Raw genomic sequence first — 19,316 nt, forward strand, 5'->3', positions numbered from 1 at the left:
CCCCCAGCCCCAGCACTCTGCAGCTCCGCCAGTCCTCGTGCCAGTAGCATGCATGTTCCAAAACTGGTTATAACATTAATACTACTGTAATTCTAAAAAAATAAACCAATTTATTGTGAAGTTTGCGAGTTACAAAAACTCAATTCAGATCAGGATTACTGTAGTCAAAGTCATTTTTAAAGGTAACATATCAAGCAGTACATGTCTGCTCACAGCCTGAAAGTCTGGCACGGTGCAAGTCCCTGGCTAAGCTCCAGCAGCCTGAGCATGCTGAAGTGATAAACCAGCTTCTGACAGGGAGAGCTGCTCCGTCAGAGCAGAATTACTCCCCCAACACCACTTTCAGATTAGTTCCTGAAAATATGAAGTCAACTCGAGGCTGACAAATCAGCTGGAAATTAGCCAAAAGAGACCTTGTTCTGCTCGTCCAGACTTTTTTAATTAACAGTTAATGTGAAAGTCAGAAACCTATTTTAAAACCCTGAAGAACAGGAAGATTACACCAATCAGCTCTGTTTGAGAACTGGAGAAAATGCTTCCTTTGCCTGACACCTCAGCTCTAAAGTACAAGTTATCAGAATCACTTAATTTTAGAATTAACTATCTTAGCTACTACATGGAAACTAATGCTAGTTTTATCAAGTTTCATGTAAAAGTAGCTGGAGAGAAGAAAAAAAAAATATACCTACTGTGTAAGAAGTATTATTCCCCATTTCCCAATATTATAAGAATTAGAAGCCAACAATACGTCTTCAACAATATGTCTTTAGCATCCTAAGTACACAGCTGGGCTATCCCACTGTTTGGCAGCAAGATATACTGAAGAAAAGGCTATACTTCGCTGCAAATCCCGATACTTCAATATCTACCAACAAAAAATCAACGTCTCTTTAGGAAAATAAGAGAGTGGAGTATTTATTTGCTTGCTATGAAGTCAGACGTTTTAATTGCTATTTAAAATTGACTTCAACCATCCTACCTTCCTGCAGCATCAACAATGCTGACACTTGACTCAGTTTATTTACTAACAGATTCCAATACTTCATTAAAGAGCAGTACCAGGAACAAAGCAGTCCTTGAAGTGGCTTTCAATACAAGTTTTAGCAGTGAAGGAGATTTACAGGTTGAGGCTCAGCCCAAACTGCTTTCAAAATTGCTAAAGTGGGTGAGAGAAGTGCCCTGAGCAGCATGGCTCACTGTGCAAAATTATCCAACAGTGGGGGGAAACTAGGAGGGGCTCCAGGGCTCTGCACCATCGAGGCCATGACGGAGTAGCTGCTCATTACTCTTTGGTAACACTCCTCTTGAAGGAGCATCCCTGGGACCCAGCTTGGCATCTGCTGCATTTGACCACGTAAGCTGCTGCAATGGCTTCAGGGCTCTGCACAGTTCTGGGACGCATCAGAGCTCAGTTCTGTTCCTACTACTACCTCAGCCTCCACTTTCCAGTGATGCAAGAGGTCATTCACTTTGGACAACACTGCTAGATCTTCCTGAAGAAGCATTTTAGAGGGGCACTGATCTCCCATAGATGGGGTATCTTGAAGATTAGAGAGTCATGTAAGTCATGCCCCAAAGGTTTCACATTAAGGGCTGATAGGCTTTCTAGGAGAACATAGAACCATAGTATCATCTTCTCAAGGAGCTGTAAGGCCTGGCAATAAACCACACAGTTTGTAGTAAAGGAATCTGCATTAAATGAAGAAAGCCTGCAAAGAGGACCAAAACGTGGCATTTAAAGAAGACAAAAAAGGGAACATAGCTATACTGAAGGTACCACACCAGAGCAAGAGAAAGACATAAATGTACATGGCAGCCCTGCCTTGGATATCTCTTAGGAATGAGGTAGCAGCTCCCAAAAGCTAGAAGAGAGAAGTATTTTGCTCAGCCCACCAGACACAGTCCTGGTACTGGGGCTTTTCAGCCCCAGGGAAACCTCACTGGAGTTGTGCAGCCTCCAGACTACGTACATCTTGCCCAAACAAACCTCTTCCCTAAGCTTCTTGGGCTCAGTTCAGATCTGCAGACCCCACCTCCCTCTGAACAGGCCCAAGCACACTGTTTGTTATTTGCAATCTGGGGTGGAGGCACTTACTAAAGCGGAAGTTGTAGAATGCGGAGGATTACATCAAAAAGCAAATTGAGAACTGGGACATCTGAACTTGCCGTGTTTGCAGGTTCCACCCTTCCCAGAGGTTAAGGAAGTGGTAGAGGAGGATTTGCTTGTGTGCATTTCAAAGGGACATTAGCATTTTTCCTGCAAACTGCCCCGGCACCAGTACCATCTATGCTAACATCACATAGTAACAGGGAACGGGAACGGAATGCCCTAACAGGTGCTGCTGAATATGTCCCAGTGTGGCTTTTCAGCCAATTTGTTGAATATCAAGATGTTTTCCACACCCAAAATATAGGAATTCTTTCCAGAGCTGCAAAGTTTCAAAATTCACTTTCACTTAAAGTCAGTCATTAGGGAAAAAACAGCAGTCAGATTCTCTGTGAATGGAACCAGTGTAAATTTTAAGCCACCAACTCAAAACAGCTCACATTTGACTCAAAATCTTTTCAAAGTTAGATCATATTTGTGCAGAAAATAAGCTCAGTTTGTGACTGGGAGTGGGAGGAAGGGGAGAGAGTTAATGGACAAGGAAAAATCTGCAGACACAGCAAACTCAGATGCCCCAGTTCTGAATAAGTATTTTGATATAATCTGCAATGTCTGCTGTAACAAGAAAGCTCCTCCACCTCACACAGAGCAAATCGTGTGTCTGCCCACTACTATCGAGGTGTGAACTGTAGATCTGAATTGGCCCAGTAAAGCTTAAGCTTTGTTGTTATTTATAGTTTAGGCAAGATACCCACAGTTTCCAATCATAATAGCAAAATGACCCCAACAAGAGACAGTCAGAGAATTTAACTTGCCTGCAGACTGACTGGCTGGAAGAAAAAAGTCCATTTGTAGGACTGAGAGTAGGACATTTGCTTCACTTTGTAATTTTATCTCTGAATTATCTTATTATTATATCTCTGAACATTTAATGGGGCTAGATAAGGGGATGGCTTGTTTGGATCTCAAAGCAATCAAATGTAATTGAATGGATTAAGCTTGTTACAGTTCCAGCTATAATGTTTAAGAAATACTCCCAGCATTAACAGATATCTGAGCTGTCCTATGCCTTAAAGAGTTTTAGTTTGTTGGTTTGGGGGGGAGGGGAGGGGTGTTCTGGTGATTTAGGTTGTTTCTTTTCCTTTACAGACTCGGAGATAACAGTTTTGGTTTTAACTGCAATGCCAAAGCTTAACATCATCAGAATTGGGCCATGAATATGTCACTTATTTCAGCCAAATCCCCAAAAACATTTAAATTGTCTTTCATTAAAACCAAACTTCACACATACCCCAGAGGGGTCTGCATTGCTGAAATCTGCAGCAGCGGCCAAGACTCATCCTGTGGAGCAGCGAAAACATCACACTTATCTCATACATGAGCTGGACCTGGCTAATTTTAGACAGAAGAGATGGGAACACCGAACAAGCAGCCACTAGAGTCATGAGGAAAGTGTACATCCAGCACTCAATGCAGCCTGGGTTTTCTGAGGTCCAGTCCTGCGCAAACATGAAGTCAAGCCAGGTTCAGCTTTGTTAGGGGAATGGATACCCACCACATGGTTATTTACTGGCATACATCCCCCAAGAGCTACGGATAGGCAGAAGGTGACCTCTTTTTTTCTTCTCATGGTGGTAGACGCTCAGAGACACGCACACTTCAGAAATAGAAACTTCTGAGCTGACCCCTCCATTTCACAGAAGAGAAATGCTTGTCACTCCAAAAGTGTCAGAAATGCCTGGCAACCATGGGCTTGCCTAATTATGGAATTAAAATATTTTGGTGCAGTTGTTAATGAAATTTCATTTTAATCAGTGGACACTTTAGCTCCATTAGGAGGTCACACTAAGGCATCAGGTAAAATGTGACTTTTGGACACTTGAGAAAGTAGCTGTGTTTGCAGCGGTGAGGTAGGCTCTTACCCACACAATTTAGGATCAGTGCAAACATTACACTGACAGCCCGTCCCAAGACGACCAGCTCCCGATCTGTTCCTCCACAGGGTCAGACATGCTCTAGCAACGTGCGTCTCTACCTCTGACCCTTTCAAGAGTCCTCACTCTGATATTTCAAGCCGGGTAATTTTCCTAGCCAGGGGTCTCAGGGAATGAGAGCTGTTGAACTGGAATGGCATGTTTCACCCACCCCCGCCACACATCGATGTGATCTGCATATCTAGCTACAGCTTTCCAGACTCAGCAGAGCTAGGCAAAGCCAACGTCGTGTCCATGCGGTTACACACTGCCTGCTTACAGTCTGGTGCAAAAGGTTGCCTGTTCAATTCCTTCTGAGGGAGCACAGCTCCAGCACAGGAACCCAGGCATCAAGAAGTCTGGGCAATACCTGCTTGAACACATCGTTTGAGTCGAAGTTAGATGCTTAATTTCTCTGTGCTCTCCCACTCAAGTTAAACAGCTTCTATTGGAAACATAACCAAGCTGAAGAAAGCACACCGGAGGGGAAGGGAAGGAAGAAGGGGGAATCCCTCAGCTCCGCAGTTTGCTTCTTAAATCAGTTACCAGCACACACATTTGTTGATCTTCAGGTCGTGTTACACAGCTAGTATTTTACTGTGGCATCCACTGCTGCTTCCTCTTGCCACAACTATCTTCCTAAAGCCAATTTTCAACTATGAAAGACTTGTACAGTTAGACATTCTCTTCTCACGCATTCCTACTGCATGCATCCATAATGTGCACACGATGAATGTAACGGGTGGAGGTCACTAGCAATCAGATTAACTGAAATTAAGAAGTCGCTTACACTGGAACTTTGTTCTGTACCGATGTATGTTTGCAAAGAACCATTAAACAAAATACCTACAATAAACCAACCTGTGAAGAGAAAGCTAATTTCAAGCCACAAAAATGACAACTTAATCATTTTCCTGTAGTTTGTGCTATTACCCCAAAGCCCCCCAGCAGATGTACTTGTCAGCAGTACCTCTTGAGGACTTTGCTTTCAATCCATGTTATCAAACAGATAAACACACAAACATCCAATTGTTGTACCTTTAGGAGATGATGCCCCAGAAGCTGCCTCTTGGCGGGAGTGCAGAGTGGTGGGCTCTGCATGCCCCTCAGCGGGTCCCGAGGACAGTGGTCCAACCTCCAGTTCCTCTTCAATGGATTCCAGTGTTTTTAAGGCTACTGTCTTTGACTTTTCCCCATAAGAAAAACTTCCCTGGTTCTCCTCCCCTCCCTGCAAGTCCTGTACCGCAACACGCTCTGGGTTCAGCACAGAGTTCTCTTCACTTCTACAGCCCTGATTTTCTGCCCATCTTTGCGGCTCTTCGCACCTCTCTCCAGACCTGTGGGTTCTGAAACAACTTGAGCCTTCTGCTTGTGCATCAGGGCCCATCAAAGAGTTGCTGTTATTTAATTGTTCTGCCGTCTGATCGCCCTCTGCTGACAGAGCAGTTTGGAGTAGTATGACTTCTTCAGCTTTCTTATGCTGACATGCAGAGACCTCTTGCTCTTCACCACCTGACAAGAGTCCATCTGCAGGAGCTTTGACAGAACAGTGACTATGACTAGTCTGATTCTCATTTACAGTCAATATTTGTTCAATCTCTTTGACTTCCTCAGGGCTGTCCCTTCTTCCCAGCTCATCTACTTCTCCTTGGTTCTCTTCTGGAGGATTTAATGGAGAACTAAGATTTGCTTCCTGATCACTGCAGCAAGCACCGACTGCTCCTACATCTGCCATGTTCCCTGAAGAAGGAGAGCCTCTCTCCACACCGACATCTGAACTTTCAGGCATGATAAGCAATGCAGTGGCCTGAACTGGCGCAACACTTTCACCGACGCTCTGGCAAGAAACATCAGAAACTTCCTTCAGTGTGCAATGTGGTCCCGAAGGTCCCAGGACAGACACAGGAGAGGGATCCATCTGTATCACCTCATTTTGACCCTCGGTCAGTGGTTCTCCATGTCCTTTCAGTATCACCTCCTCTGTAGCAGGGGCAGCAGCAGCAGCATATAGAATTGTTTCTGGGCTCTCCTCTGATGTTTCAACACCAGCATTTCCGCTAGGACCATCACTTTCTCCTTCCACGTTTCCAAGAGCACCAGGCATTTGTGCTTTGCAGTTGACACCATCACCAGCACCCACGTCGCTGTAGCTGCACAGCGCATATCGCCAATCAACTGAGCGTTCGCTGCGGGTCTCCTGCTCTGCAGATGAATCTTCTGCACTGCAGGCAGGAGACTCAGCCACAGGAAAGCTATTCCCCATATTTCCAGGACCACCTGATACCAGCTGACCTTCTGGAGACAGTTCTCCATGTGCCATCATTTTGTTGCTTTCCAACGGAATCACATTTTTGAGAACTTCTGTAGAAGAAGTCCTCAGAGTGTCCATTTGACAGTGCTCCTTCTGCATAAGTGCTGACCGAATTAAGTTCTTGGAGTAGGTACTGTCTTGAATGACAATAAACCTGTGCTTGCCTTTAGACGCATTCACTTGTGTTCTGGGCTGAGTTAGATAATTTAAAGCTAGTGATTGGGTTAAAGAGCCTGTCTGTGGCCCAAACCTGGGCAGCGAAACTTCTGTCAGCTCAACGTACTCCCCTTCAAGGTCACTTTTCAAGTTCTCTTGAGGCACAGGACTTGTACACACACCATTGACAAAAGCTTCACTCAACTGTGGAGCTGTGCTGCTAATGACTAGGTTGTCTTGATTCGGCCTTTGTTCCTGTAGATACTGAGATCCTAGGTCTGGCGAACTGCATTCAGCATGGTCCATGGGGAGGCACAAAATTGAAGGTTCCTCTGTTATTTCTGGAGAGATTATATTATTTTCAATTATTTTTGGTTTATTTATAAATTCAGGATTAACCACTTTATCCCAGGGGACACGAAATATTTTATCATCAGTGGTTAGTAAACAATTTTCCAGTGCTATACCCATCCGCTCTCCATTGATAGTACTCAACCATTCCAGAGTAAAAATAGAGGTATAGGAAACTTCTGGAATCACGACTTCCTCTACATTATGCTTGTCTTTTGCCAAACATTTCAGTACAATTCGTGGAGACTTCTTGAGATAGGGGACCACCTGCAGGTAGAAGTCACCAGGCTTCAAGATTCGCCAGTCAATAGAAGCCAACTGGACTACAATCTTCTCGTGAATACACAGGGGCCAGCCCTCATGGCGAAACAGCAAGCCACAGTACTGAACCTACGGAGAAAAGAGAAAGTGTTTTCAGCATCAGGAACAGATCTTAGCTCAAGCTTTTGGACAGGAGAGATCAATGTTTCTCTTCCACAGCTGTAGCAATAGAACAGTTGAATTTAGGGTCTTTGGTTATTAGCGTAGGGAAGTTTTCCATACTGAGGTCTTCTCTTTAAAAAGCAGAAAGAAGAAAAGCTACCAACACAAATCACCGGTATCTCAGGACCTGAGTATGAACCAACCGGCTGCCAGAAGTGTCAGCCCTGTTTTAAAGCTGGGTCAGCACAGACAGGCAGAGCTCTAGGCCCCAGAACCCCAGGGTAGAAAAATCAGCAGTTCATACGTCCCAGTGCTCAAACAGAGAGATCCTGTCTCTACCTCATTAGGACCAACTGGACTGACTGAGAAAGTGAAAATTCAGACCATACAGCATCCCTAACCAAGCGCCATTAGAGAAACGCAGGCAGACAGCAGTCTGCTTACAACACACGGACAAAACCCACCATCCTCAACTAAAGACCATCCACAGCCTTAACAGAGAAGGTGGCCAAATACTAGGCATCATTTCCAGAGCATCCACAGTGAGCTCTAGGCTGTACCAGGTACACTTGATACCAGCCTGCCAGAAGGAGGTTGTAGATGCAGAAACCTCATTGCACAAGATGCCGCTAGTCAGCCTGGCACTGCAAAAATGTCTTTTGTCTGGTGAAGGAGTGTTGGGTCTTTAGACTGAGGTCTGCTGGAAGGGAGGTAAAGAAGAGCTTTGCTGAGGAGGGAAGGCAGAATAAAATGCCAAGGTCTGTCTGAGGATTTGTTTTTATTCCCTAATGTGCTCTGCTGGAGTATGCAGCACGTCCCATCTAATTTTGGTTAAGCCAAATTGAAGAGCATGGAGCCAGGTAAAAAGCATCACTCATCTGGTGCTATCAAGAGCCTATACAAGACAGGTGGAGACATGTTACACAGGATGCAGCAGCAAGGGATGGCTGTAACCTACCAGTGAACGGAAGGAGATACTGCTAAGACAAAGCAGGAGAAAGGAGGCAGCAAAAGAGGAAAGCACAACAGGACCACAGAGAAAGAAGGCAGCAAGTCCCATCGGCAAGCTGCGAGGAACTACACTTAGCAGGGATCTCCTTGTTCCGAAAACATAGCAGCACTCAGGACAAATCTCAGACAAATCCCAGTCAAGTAAAAGAACTGAAGTTTCATGGCTGAACTGACTTGACTCAATTATTTACAGCTTTATCACAACTTCAAAAAAATAAAACCACTGCTTTGAACTTGATTCTGTTTGGGTGAAGTAAGATTTAAATTGAGCCATGACATAAGCCATCAGTTTCATGATTAATTTCACCTGTCTCTGTCACAACAAGGGTTTAGATAGGATTCACCTGTATCGGATGCAATACTTAAATTGGAAAGCTGTCATCTGGAAGCCCAAAAACTTTAGTATTGGCAGCATTAGACTTCAGACATTTTATCTTGTTTCTCTTACATGGTCACACGGAAGTCTTGACAGAGAAAACAATTTATAGAAATGCTGTATTCTGCAGGGCAGACAGATGAAAGAAAAAAAATACTTTAATTCAAATATTTTGCCATATAGCAGAGAAACCACAGAACTGGAAGGAACCTCCTGGATCCTCACACACCTTGAAACAACAGGTAATGGCATTAAGTAATTTCTTTCCTATGTTCATCAAGCTTTACCTTCAGCCCAGCCAGGTTTCTTATCCTCACTGCACCTGATGCAAAGTTGCTCAGAGGCCTGGAAGCCCAAATCATCCCTCAGATTCAATAATTCCTCCTCCTCCTCAACCCTGGAGCTTATTCTCTGGATGTGTTCCCATTGCTCAAAATTATTAAGCCATGTCACACCAACTTAACACATCTCCCTTGATCACCTCTTAGGCCTGCCTGAAGCACCTCCTCGGTGATGCCTTTATTTTTAAAAAAAACAAACACACATTTCTTTGTTCCACTTTTTCATTGTGCAAAGCATTGCAAAACACTGCATATAATGGCACCAACTGTGCTAGAAGCATCTCTTAAAGCTAAGATCACACTTGTCTTCCAGTCATGTCCCTACGGTAACCCAGTCACCTGCTAGTTTTTCTTTCCAAACTGATGAATCCCAGTTCATAACAGAAATTCTGCCCATTACTTTGTCGAGGTATATGCTTGCCGTCTGAATCTACTGTTATAAAAACTTAAGTACAAAGTTTTAGAGCTCATCTTGTGTAATACATTTATCACCCTCCTCCTCCTTTAGGTTATTGCTCCTGTCTCCCAGACTGGTTTCATCACAAATATCTGTCATATGCATAATCTTACTTTTTATGCCAAGGTCATGGATGAGAAGTAATGTGTGTCTCATGACTCCTGCCTCCAACTCAGTTTTCACTGCAGTACAAACACCCTCCCTTTCACCAGTTTGTTACCCATCTTGCAATACTTGCATAAACCTCCATCCTTTTGACACAGTAATTAATTTTCCATATAACTCCCTAATAAATCCTTTACGGAAGAAATAAGACAAGGAAACTTTTCTCTCTAGAGAGAGCTGGTTTATGAAAAAGGCCAGTCTTACACTACCTGCCATGGAGCAAACCACATGAAAAAACGTTACCCGGTTTTTAATGGGTCAGTTAATTCAGTCCTTGCTCAGTGCATGTTGTACACTCAGCTTGTTCTCTGTATTTTGTTACTAGCCCTGACTTAACAGGTTCAGTAAAAATCCCTGTTATCAGACATTTGGCATTACGTGGTAACTTCTTCCATATTCCAGGACAGAGACCAGCCAGTCCCTTTTCTTTGACAAAGTCAATTCCAGATCCATTTCAGTCACAGCAGTTTTATTTCTGTTCACTCAGTGCAACTGCTTACTGTTGTACCTACATGCTGTATCACTACTAAACTGAATCTTACTTTAGTTTCCATTTGTTTGAAGGATCATATTAATATTATCTTTATAGTCTAACCGTGAACTCAGCACAGACCCACCTCTCTTTCCTCTTTCTATTAAGTTAGAGTTAAAAAGCCCTATAACCTAACACACAGTTGCTTGTACTTCCCTCAAAGGCACGGGGAGCTAAGCTTTGCAGTCGTCTTATGTTCTTATGCTTTCTGATCTCTAAGACACAGATGCCTCTACCAACCAGCTAGTTCCTTTCTTACACAGCACAGTTATATTCAGCAAGCCAAGACCTCCTCTGGCAGCACACAGTCTGCAGAAGTTGCTACTGGCTTCAGCAAGTCTCAGACTGTTTGTACTTCACGGACTTTTCCATCAAGCTCAAGACTCACACAGCACCTCAGTCAACAGACCTTATATCTCCTACAGAAGTGCCCAAGTCAAGTATTTTGTACATAAGGTTTTAAACAAAAACAATTTGCAATTTTCCAGAAGAGACCATACAATTGCACCCTACACCACACCACATCAACCCCTCTTCTGCTGAGAATGCCTCCTGTAGGTATATTAAGGCCATCTGTACCAAGGGCCTTTCAGGGGAAGAAGAGGCAGACCAAAAAAAAAAATTTGTTCCCAAACTATTATAAATATGTTATATATATATATGTTTTATATATATATATATTATAAATATATATGACTGAAAAGTGAGAGACACAATCAGCAGTAGCATAAACATAAAGCTGAATTCCATCTGTACCTACCTGACACAAAGTTTCTGCTAAAACCTGGATGCAGAGTAACCTATTTGGGGGCCATTCATATATTAACAAATCCAAAACCCAAGCTCACTGCTTCGATGACCTGTCTGCCCACTGACCAACAAGTGGAAGAAAACTCAGCAATGAAATCACCGAAACCAAAGTGCAAGAACGCCTTGAAGTTCCTGAAAAACCCTACAAAGCCACAGTCTAAACTGCAGCAAGAGCTAGAGTACTGTCCAAGCAGGAACGTAAGTCCTTCAATAGCCTAAACATTTCAGAGTTTTAGAACTTTAGAAGTGGAGCATCCTCATGCTGCTCCTGCTCCAAAAAGCACCTTCAAAGGGAAGATTACGTGAAGAGGCTTATTTCAGTTGTTTTAACATTTCACTTTGAGCCTCAAGTATTTGCTCTTCTCGTGTCCAATCGCTACCGAGCCAAACCAGGCTCATCAGAGGAGTGCCAGGAACAGACTCTACGCCCGGCAGTTGCAGCCAGGAATAAAGCTGCCTCTGAGGAAAGAGCTGGGCACCAATGACAAAGATGGCACAAAGGTGGTAGCTCCTAGAGCTACGGGGATGGCTGGGCTGGATCAGACCAACAGTCCATTTAGCTCAGGATGTCATCCGAAGGCTAGGGACAAAACCTGGTTTTACTCTGTGCTAAGCAGAGACAGACCCTCTGGCACACCCCTCCACACACCCTTCTCCAGTCCCTGGGGATCACATACAGGCTATTGATTTTAATACGCCCAGCTGAAGCCCATGAACTTGTCTAATACTTCATGAAGCCACTTACATTTTTGTCACAGCTGACAAAAGATGTGGCTCTCAAGATTTCCTACAGTAGTCATTCAGACAGGAGCTACTTCTTTTCCCTTTAGTGTGTTTAGGAAAAGCTCACGAGGACCAGCTGAACTACAAACTAAGGAGGAAACATTGCTTTTGTTTAGACTCTCTAAAAGGCAGACAAAACTTTTAAAGAACAAGTAACAAGAAATAGTCCTGTGATTTCAGACGGTGAAGACAAAAGAAGGGACACACAGTGGAGGTTTGGGGAAGAGAAGTCCGCAACAAATGAAAGAAAGAACTTTCAGCAATTAAAAAAAAAAAAAAAAAAAAAAAAAATCGAACAAGCAGATGTCTAAATAAAATATGGAATAGCCTGGGCCCACCTCTAAAGACAGTACAAGGTACCTAGAGTTTCCCTTGATCTCCCTGTATTACCACTGTGAAAGTACAAAATCATGAGTCAAGGCCAGAAAGGGTCACAAAGCAAGAAGGAAAGGCTCAAGGCATCCAGTTGTGCTCTTTGAGAGGCCTGTGCCTGCACTCTGCCCCTTGCTGCCCAGTCTCCCAGACATTTCGCACCTCAGCAAAAGCCCCCGATACCTAATGCTGAACCCTGGGCACCCCTCACTGGAGGCGGCTGCCCCACCACCCCCACACCTTGTGGCTACTGGGCAGGCCAGGGAGTGCCAGGCAGGCCCCGAGCCCTTCCCCATTCCTGGGCCTATGACAGGAGCGTGGCTCCAAGCACGGCTCCTGCCCCTGCACCACCTCCCCAAACAGTGCTGCATGTGTAGGACAGCCCCACCATACTGGTTTCCCTCTCCAACAGGATGCCTCAGCCACCACCAGCCCCCTTACCTCCATGTCACCTAGGCCCATGCTCCAGGCCAGCCTGGGGGGCTGCTAGCACCCTGAGCTCCTCCAGGCCCACCGCCCTCACACCTCTCCCGACCCAGGGCCCACCACCCTCACAGCTCTCCCGCCTCAGGGACCCCCCGGGGCCCACTGCCCTCACACCTCTCCCACCTCAGGGACCCCCCGGGCCCACCGCCCTCACACCTCTCCCGCCTCAGGGCCCACCGCCTCAGGCCCCCCCGGGCCCTCACACCTCTCCCGCCTCCCGCCTCCTCCCGCCTCAGGGCCCACCGCCTCAGCACCTCCTGCTCCAACAGCCCCCGGCTCAGCCAGGGCTACCATGCCCATCAAGGCAGCCCCATGCTCCTATTGGCTGCTGCAGCCTCAAGCTGTGCTCCCATTGGCTGCTGGACACAAGGCCCTCCCTACCACCACACCCCTGTCCCACAGGGGCCTTTGCCCCAAGGGCAGCCATGGCCTGTGGTGGGCGCATGGCCTCACCAGCCTCTGTCTGGCTGCCCAGGGAGGGACAGCCCCGCCTCACTGCCTAGCAGACCCCCTCGCTGGCACCCTTCCTGCGGGTCACCCCGTCACTGCCCCAAACACCTCCCCCTTTGGGAGAGCAGCACCGTGGGCCCAGCTCCCCACAAGCCATGGAGGGGCTGAGGGCTCCGCTCACAAGCCAGGTTGCTTCCCTTCCCTTCCCTTCCCTCCACCTCACCTGCCCAGGGCACCGCCAGGCGACTGGAAGCTGCCAAGAGCTCAGGGAGTGGGGAAATTGCTACCTCGCCTCCTTCGGTGAGGGAGGCGTTTTGGGGAAAGCTGTGAAACGTCTTCCAATAATTACTGGTTCATACAAACTAAAAGCCTTTTGTTTCTTTAAAGGGGAAAACGACACTATACACCATTGCATTAGAAACTGCAGCTAGATAAACCGATGGAATAATTCCTATTCGAGTGTTCAGGGTGACAGAGAGCAGCTCTCCAAAATCCTTACACACAACCTTGGATCTTCCTATACAGGCTCACAAAGACATGGCTGGCACCAAGCTGGAGGCTGGTGACAACACAGCAGGACAAACACTGTACCAAAACACTTTCAAGGTGACCAGCTGCCAGGGGTCATTGCATGGATCCATGGTATGTGATGGTGTTTCCCCTCAGCATTTCACCTCCTTGAGACAAACGAGTAACTATTATTTCAGCTTCTATTTAATATTTTTCCTCCTCCCAGAAGTCCCTTGCCCTCCACCATGACGACTTCTATCGAAAGCCTGGCTGCACACACCCTCTAGGTTTAGAAACAAAATGGCTAGAATGAACCCTAGTTTTAGGTTCTTTAAGCCAAGTTTGTGATGGAGGCATTTGACTCATCGTTTCTAACATTTTAGACTCCCAACAGTAAAGCATGTTAATCTTGGACTCGTTCTGGCAGTAAATGTAACGTGACTCCTTGGGGCTACTGAGCCTTGCGACTGTTCCAGCAACCATCAAAGGGGAGATGGAGTTCTGGGAAAAACACCGACTGGCAGCATTTCGCCCCACACGTCCTCCTGCCAGCGGCAGGAGCCCGACAGCTTCATCCACAGGGCCAGGGAACGGCTGGGGTTAGAAGCCACCTGAGTCAGCCATATCCAGCAAACGCTTCGCTAAACCTCTTCCTCTGAATCTCTTAAACCTTCTGTTCGGTGTTCCTGGTTACAGAAGGCGGGGGCACTGCTCCACATCTGATCTCTGCACGGTTAAGCTTCAATAACAATTTCTCAACTGTTTCCTAATTGTCTGCCTGCCCTCCCACCTAGGCTGCCGTACACACGTCACTTTTTGCCAGACGTTTTACATACAAGAGTAGAAAGAAAGCTCTCCAAGAAAGCCTTCGCAGGCCTTAGAGAGCATGATGTACTCACACAGGCATCCTGCTGAATGCACTGCAGGATGTGCTTGGCTGGAATCAGGAAGTCTATGAGGTAGCGCAGTCCATCCCCACGGTACGTCTTCTCCACCACATCAAAAACTTGGCACAGAACAGTGGCTGCGGTAGCCTCAAACGGAGGGTAGAGTGCTGATAACGTACTCTGAATGCAACCGTCCAGCGACTCCGAGTCCTGCCAAGAGAGAAAGCGTTAGCGGTACCACGGCACGATACGCCCCGGTGCCCTGACGAGCCCTGCACCCAGGAGAGCAGCCATCTCCAAATGCAGGAGGAGAGAAGATCAAAGGAGAAAACTGCTGTCCTTTCTAGTTTCTTTTGGCACTGGTGATTCCAGGTAAACAAAAAAAAAGCTCTCCCAAAACGCGAGTGGAGTGCTCGCAGAGCGCTGTGCACAGCGGCGAGATTTCCCAGCTTTTGCTTACGCAGCAAGTCCTTCTCCTGACTGCGCTGGGTGGGGCTGCTATTAAACCATTACCGCAGCACGTGAGTGCGTGCGAGCGAGCGTATCATGGGGTGGACGGATCGGCAGGCCCCGTGTTTCGGATACCCCGGGCTGGAGATGCCGGCCAGTGCTCGGGTACATTAAAGCCCAGTGTTATGCTCCTCGGTGGGCTAAGGGGAGTTGCAGGGACAACAGTTGGGCTGAAGCTCCTCAGCCTGCTGCGGTCTGAAGTCCCTCCACAGGATAAGCGGACGGAGCTGTTTGGTACTGGGGAAAGCCGCTCACCAGTGCAATTCCTCATTATTCAAAGCCGTTTGCCTCTCATGAAAGGCTCACTCCAGGAGCCAGGAATTTTCTGCAGTGAGAGATGCCTCACAACAGGATCCGCAGACTGCGTGTGAACAGGGTTGCCTTTGGTGCCTGAGCACGCGCATCGGTACATAGGATGCCTGTTTCCTGCCCGGGGATCAGAGACGATGGCTCCCCTACTTCCACCTTCATTCGGGAGAGCCTGCCAGGCAGAGCCTGCCCATGGTGTCAGGACCAATTCCAGTGCTAGAGGCCAAATTCTGATCTATTGCATGGGTGTAAATCAAGAGAGCTTGCCAAAAAATAATAATAATAAAAATAAATCTGTACACATCTGGAGAGAGGATCAGGATCCCTCCTTTCCTTTCTATTTTAGAGGGGACCCCTCTGGCTAACTTACAGCCAGTGGGAGTGAGTTTCGCTACAAAACCAAATGAAAGTTTACTCAGGTGTCTGGCCAGATCCTCATCTGATCTAAATCCACCTCCCTTCACTAGAGACAAGAAAAGCATTTCAGCCGCTGGCCCAGAAGCCCTACAGCCTCCTGCAGAACAGGAACAGCTGCATGGACATGCCTGAAAACATACCTCAGTCCCACAGCAAGATTGGGAGAGAAAGTTAAACACAGCAGTGCCACAACAGCTTACGCTGCCACCGGGGAACAGCAGGATGAAGGGGTCAGGAGGAAGCAAACCGTTTCGCTGCTTCCACTCCGAGGGAACACGTGTTCATCACTCCAGATACTTTCACTGGCTTGAAAAAATGCAACAGTCTCGGAGGAAGCCTAAACCAACCTGCACCCAGAGCAGAGATGATGCTCCTCAAGCAAGCCGTCCCACCTCTCGCAGCCACCCAGCTCAACGATCTTTAAATTCCTCCTTTAGAAGGTTGGGTGTTTTAAGTACAATATGAACTCCCTGCTCTGTTGTAAAGCCTTCCTGTAGGACAGCCTGCGGCATTGCACAGGAGAGATGAGGACGCCCAGGCAACGCCTCCACAATCCCTGCCTGCACTGAGCTGGGAGAACGCCGGTGACAGGCAAACCACACACGGCCCGTGGCACGGCACTGCTTCATTACTTTTTCTGCTGTTTCTCCTGATCACAGCAACAAGCAAGGCTAAATGGCAGCAGGCTCCTAAAGTGTTTGCAACTCTTCTGAGAGACCAGCTGCCTCCTGCAATACCCCTCAAGGCCAACGCAACCAGATAAACAGAGGTTAAGGAACTATTTTTCATATTCTTAACCCAAGGACTCAAAAAGCAGGAGGCCTGTGTGCACACTTCCAAGTGTTGAATGTCAGGACCAAGCATTTAACCCTAATCCTAAATGGGCTGTTTTAAACAAGCTTCTTTCCACCCAGAAAAGAACAATATAAACCCCCAACTTTTATTCCATTAATTGAAAAGGAAAGTCTGGAAATTCCCAGGCACTTTATTGTCTGCAGGAACAGGTCTTCAGAGAAAAAACTTCCAGATTGTGGAGGTCAAGAGAAAACTGCCGAAAGCTGACAGCCTGCAGCTCTCTGCACAGTTCTGGTCAAGACCACCCCCACGCAGGGTGCAAGGGGAGGACTCAGCAGAGTTCAGGAAATATAAGAAGAGAAAGCAGACCAATAGGAACTGTGGTACGAGTTGTACAGACCCAAAAGAACAGCCTAAATAAGACATATTCCCTTTACATAGCATGCTGGACCTGCTAAAAAAAGGCATGAAGGGGGCTGTAGGGTAGGGAAACGGGTACCAAGCCCAACATGAAGCCTCTGACAATTGGACTTACTAATGACATTGTTAAGTATTAATATAGCGCACCGAACATTACACATCGTTCCTCTCCCGTGCTCTTGTGAAATGACAGAGAAGCCAAGTGCAGCCAGCTGAAGGCGACCGCAGCTCCAGTAACCTCTGTTGACACCAACCTGTCCCAGCAAGCGTCTGTGCCCTTGTCAGATAAAACTGGCCTTCACACAGGTGCTCTCCCACCCGGCACCAGCCACCACAGAGAGCCCAGCCAAGTGCTTGGACACACTATCACAGCAGTGTTATTGCTGGTAGTGTTTGACAACAATTTCCCTCTGACCCTCCACAGTCCACAGGTTCAAAATCTCAGTCAAAACCAGCTGGGGGGGGCGGTTCTGTGCTGTCTTCTGCCCCCATACCTCTTCCCCTGCTTGAATAAAATTCTTTTGGATATCAATACCCCCCCAAATGAAATTTGTTACATTTACTATTGCAAATAAAACAAAGAAGTCAAAATATTTGCACGAATCAGTGCATCGCTGTAAGGTTCTCACACCATTCCTGCTGCCTTAGCAAAGCCTTCACAAGACAATTATTAACATTGGCACCGAATCAAAAATCCTTTATATGGTTAAAATAAACCAAGTCGTACATTATCCTTCCTTTAGTAAAATACAGGATAACCATAGCCTGTAGCCATTGCAGAGTTCCGTGCTAACACTGCACTCCTTAGCACAGAGGCTTTATCTCTCTGGCTAGACTATACCACGGAGCCATGATAGCTGTGCAGGCTTTGAAGGGACAGAGAAAAGCTTTCAACCCCTACCATTTGATAGAAAGAGGAGATGTTTTCACCAATCTCTGCTAATTCCACATGAAAAGCCCCAAACAGGGTAGCAAATTCCCACATCCCATCGTGCTGGGATTGTAGCACCAGCACCCTTGGGCAGCTACAGAACAAGGATGGATGCAGCCTCCGTGTGCCGCAGCTGAACACGGAGGCAACACTGCTTTTCAGTGCTCCCACCCACCCAGGGTGGTCTCCTAGGGATAGGTCCTGCCCCGGTGGAGGGTGAAACATGGCAGAGCCTCAGAAGTCACCTTGAAACACAGAGGGTGAAACATGGCAGAGCTTGGAGCCTGCAACAGCAGCAGATTCGTCTCCAGTCATGGACTCATTAAACCAACTCACAATCCTAGGGATGGGGCTGCTTATTTGTACTAATTAACTTCTCAGATTGCAGGGTAGTCTGAGGAAAGGGCCTCAGCAAGGGCTGCAAGAGGCCGCACGGTCCTGCTGTTTAATGCTGGAATGCAGACGGCCAGCCTCATACATCTAGACTGCGGGCAGTGCCTGCTGCCACACATGTGGAGGAGCCGTGGTTTGGAGGCACAGGGAACTCATACAAACCAGCTTGAGACAGCAAGAGAAGGGGATAGCATCCTGCGCTCCAGAGGCCGATAAACCCAAAGTCTAGAGCCCATCCTACCTAAAAACCACATCCTTTATCTCAAGCAGGCGATGCAGGAGATGCAGGCATGAGGAGACACCTCTGCGACCCAGGATGAGGGGACAGTGCCCGGAGAGGAGCAGAACAAGCTAAACCAACAAGGATCCAAGAAGAGGGCACTCCTGCCCCGGCACAATTCCACTTCAGCCAGCCCACAGCAGCCCCTGGGAGCTGGCAGAGCCCAGCACAGGAGCCTCCTGGAGAATGCAGCCTCCTCCAGGGACTGCAAATTTCAGGCTTCCCTGCCTCCAACAGTATTGCCACATCCCCCTCACAGGAAAGGTCCTGAACATTTGCTCCTTTTCAGCCACCCAGCACAAAGGCAAACAGGAGTGCTTTCCAAGCAAGCCAGAGAGCATCTCCCCAAGCAAAACGTGTCTTGGGACTCAAATGCTTCTTTGTCAACAGCACAGGAGGACCTGTGAACTCCAGCTCACTGCCACCACTCTGCCACACACTCACCACACCTCCCAAAAGAGAAACAAGCTTTTAAAATAACTCCTCTATAAATCAAGGCACTAAATAAAGCCCAGGTTAAGGTCACGTCCGGCCATACCGGCTTTCACTGCCTCAGCTGGGAGCCGGCTGCCGGTGCAGGGGCTGGAGCACAGTGAGGGAAGAGGAAAGCAGCACGTGGGGACGGGATGGGCTCCATGGGCAGAGCCATGCGATGGAAACAACCCAGCGTGGTCCCACCGGGGAGGGCAGGGGAGCAAGGAGAGCCCAGGAGGGCTTCACAACTGGCAGAAGGCTTGGGTCTGAGTAGGGGCAGAAATGG

General features: G+C 47.2%; 1 protein-coding gene across 1 annotated transcript in view; it reads right to left on the reverse strand.

The window, feature by feature from the left end:
- Positions 1-19,316, reverse strand: part of PLEKHG4 (pleckstrin homology and RhoGEF domain containing G4) — an 89,367-nt gene that overhangs the window by 58,810 nt on the left and 11,241 nt on the right. Inside the window, exons 2-3 of the mRNA XM_019474985.1 lie at positions 14,514-14,711; positions 5,119-7,288 (exon numbers count right to left, since the gene is read on the reverse strand). Coding sequence (XP_019330530.1) covers positions 5,119-7,288; positions 14,514-14,711 — 2,368 coding nt within the window. The remainder of the gene's footprint in view (positions 1-5,118; positions 7,289-14,513; positions 14,712-19,316) is intronic.

Source organism: Aptenodytes forsteri, unplaced genomic scaffold (assembly GCF_000699145.1).
Source record: "Aptenodytes forsteri isolate BGI_AS27 unplaced genomic scaffold, ASM69914v1 Scaffold14, whole genome shotgun sequence".
NCBI classification, from domain to species: domain Eukaryota; kingdom Metazoa; phylum Chordata; class Aves; order Sphenisciformes; family Spheniscidae; genus Aptenodytes; species Aptenodytes forsteri.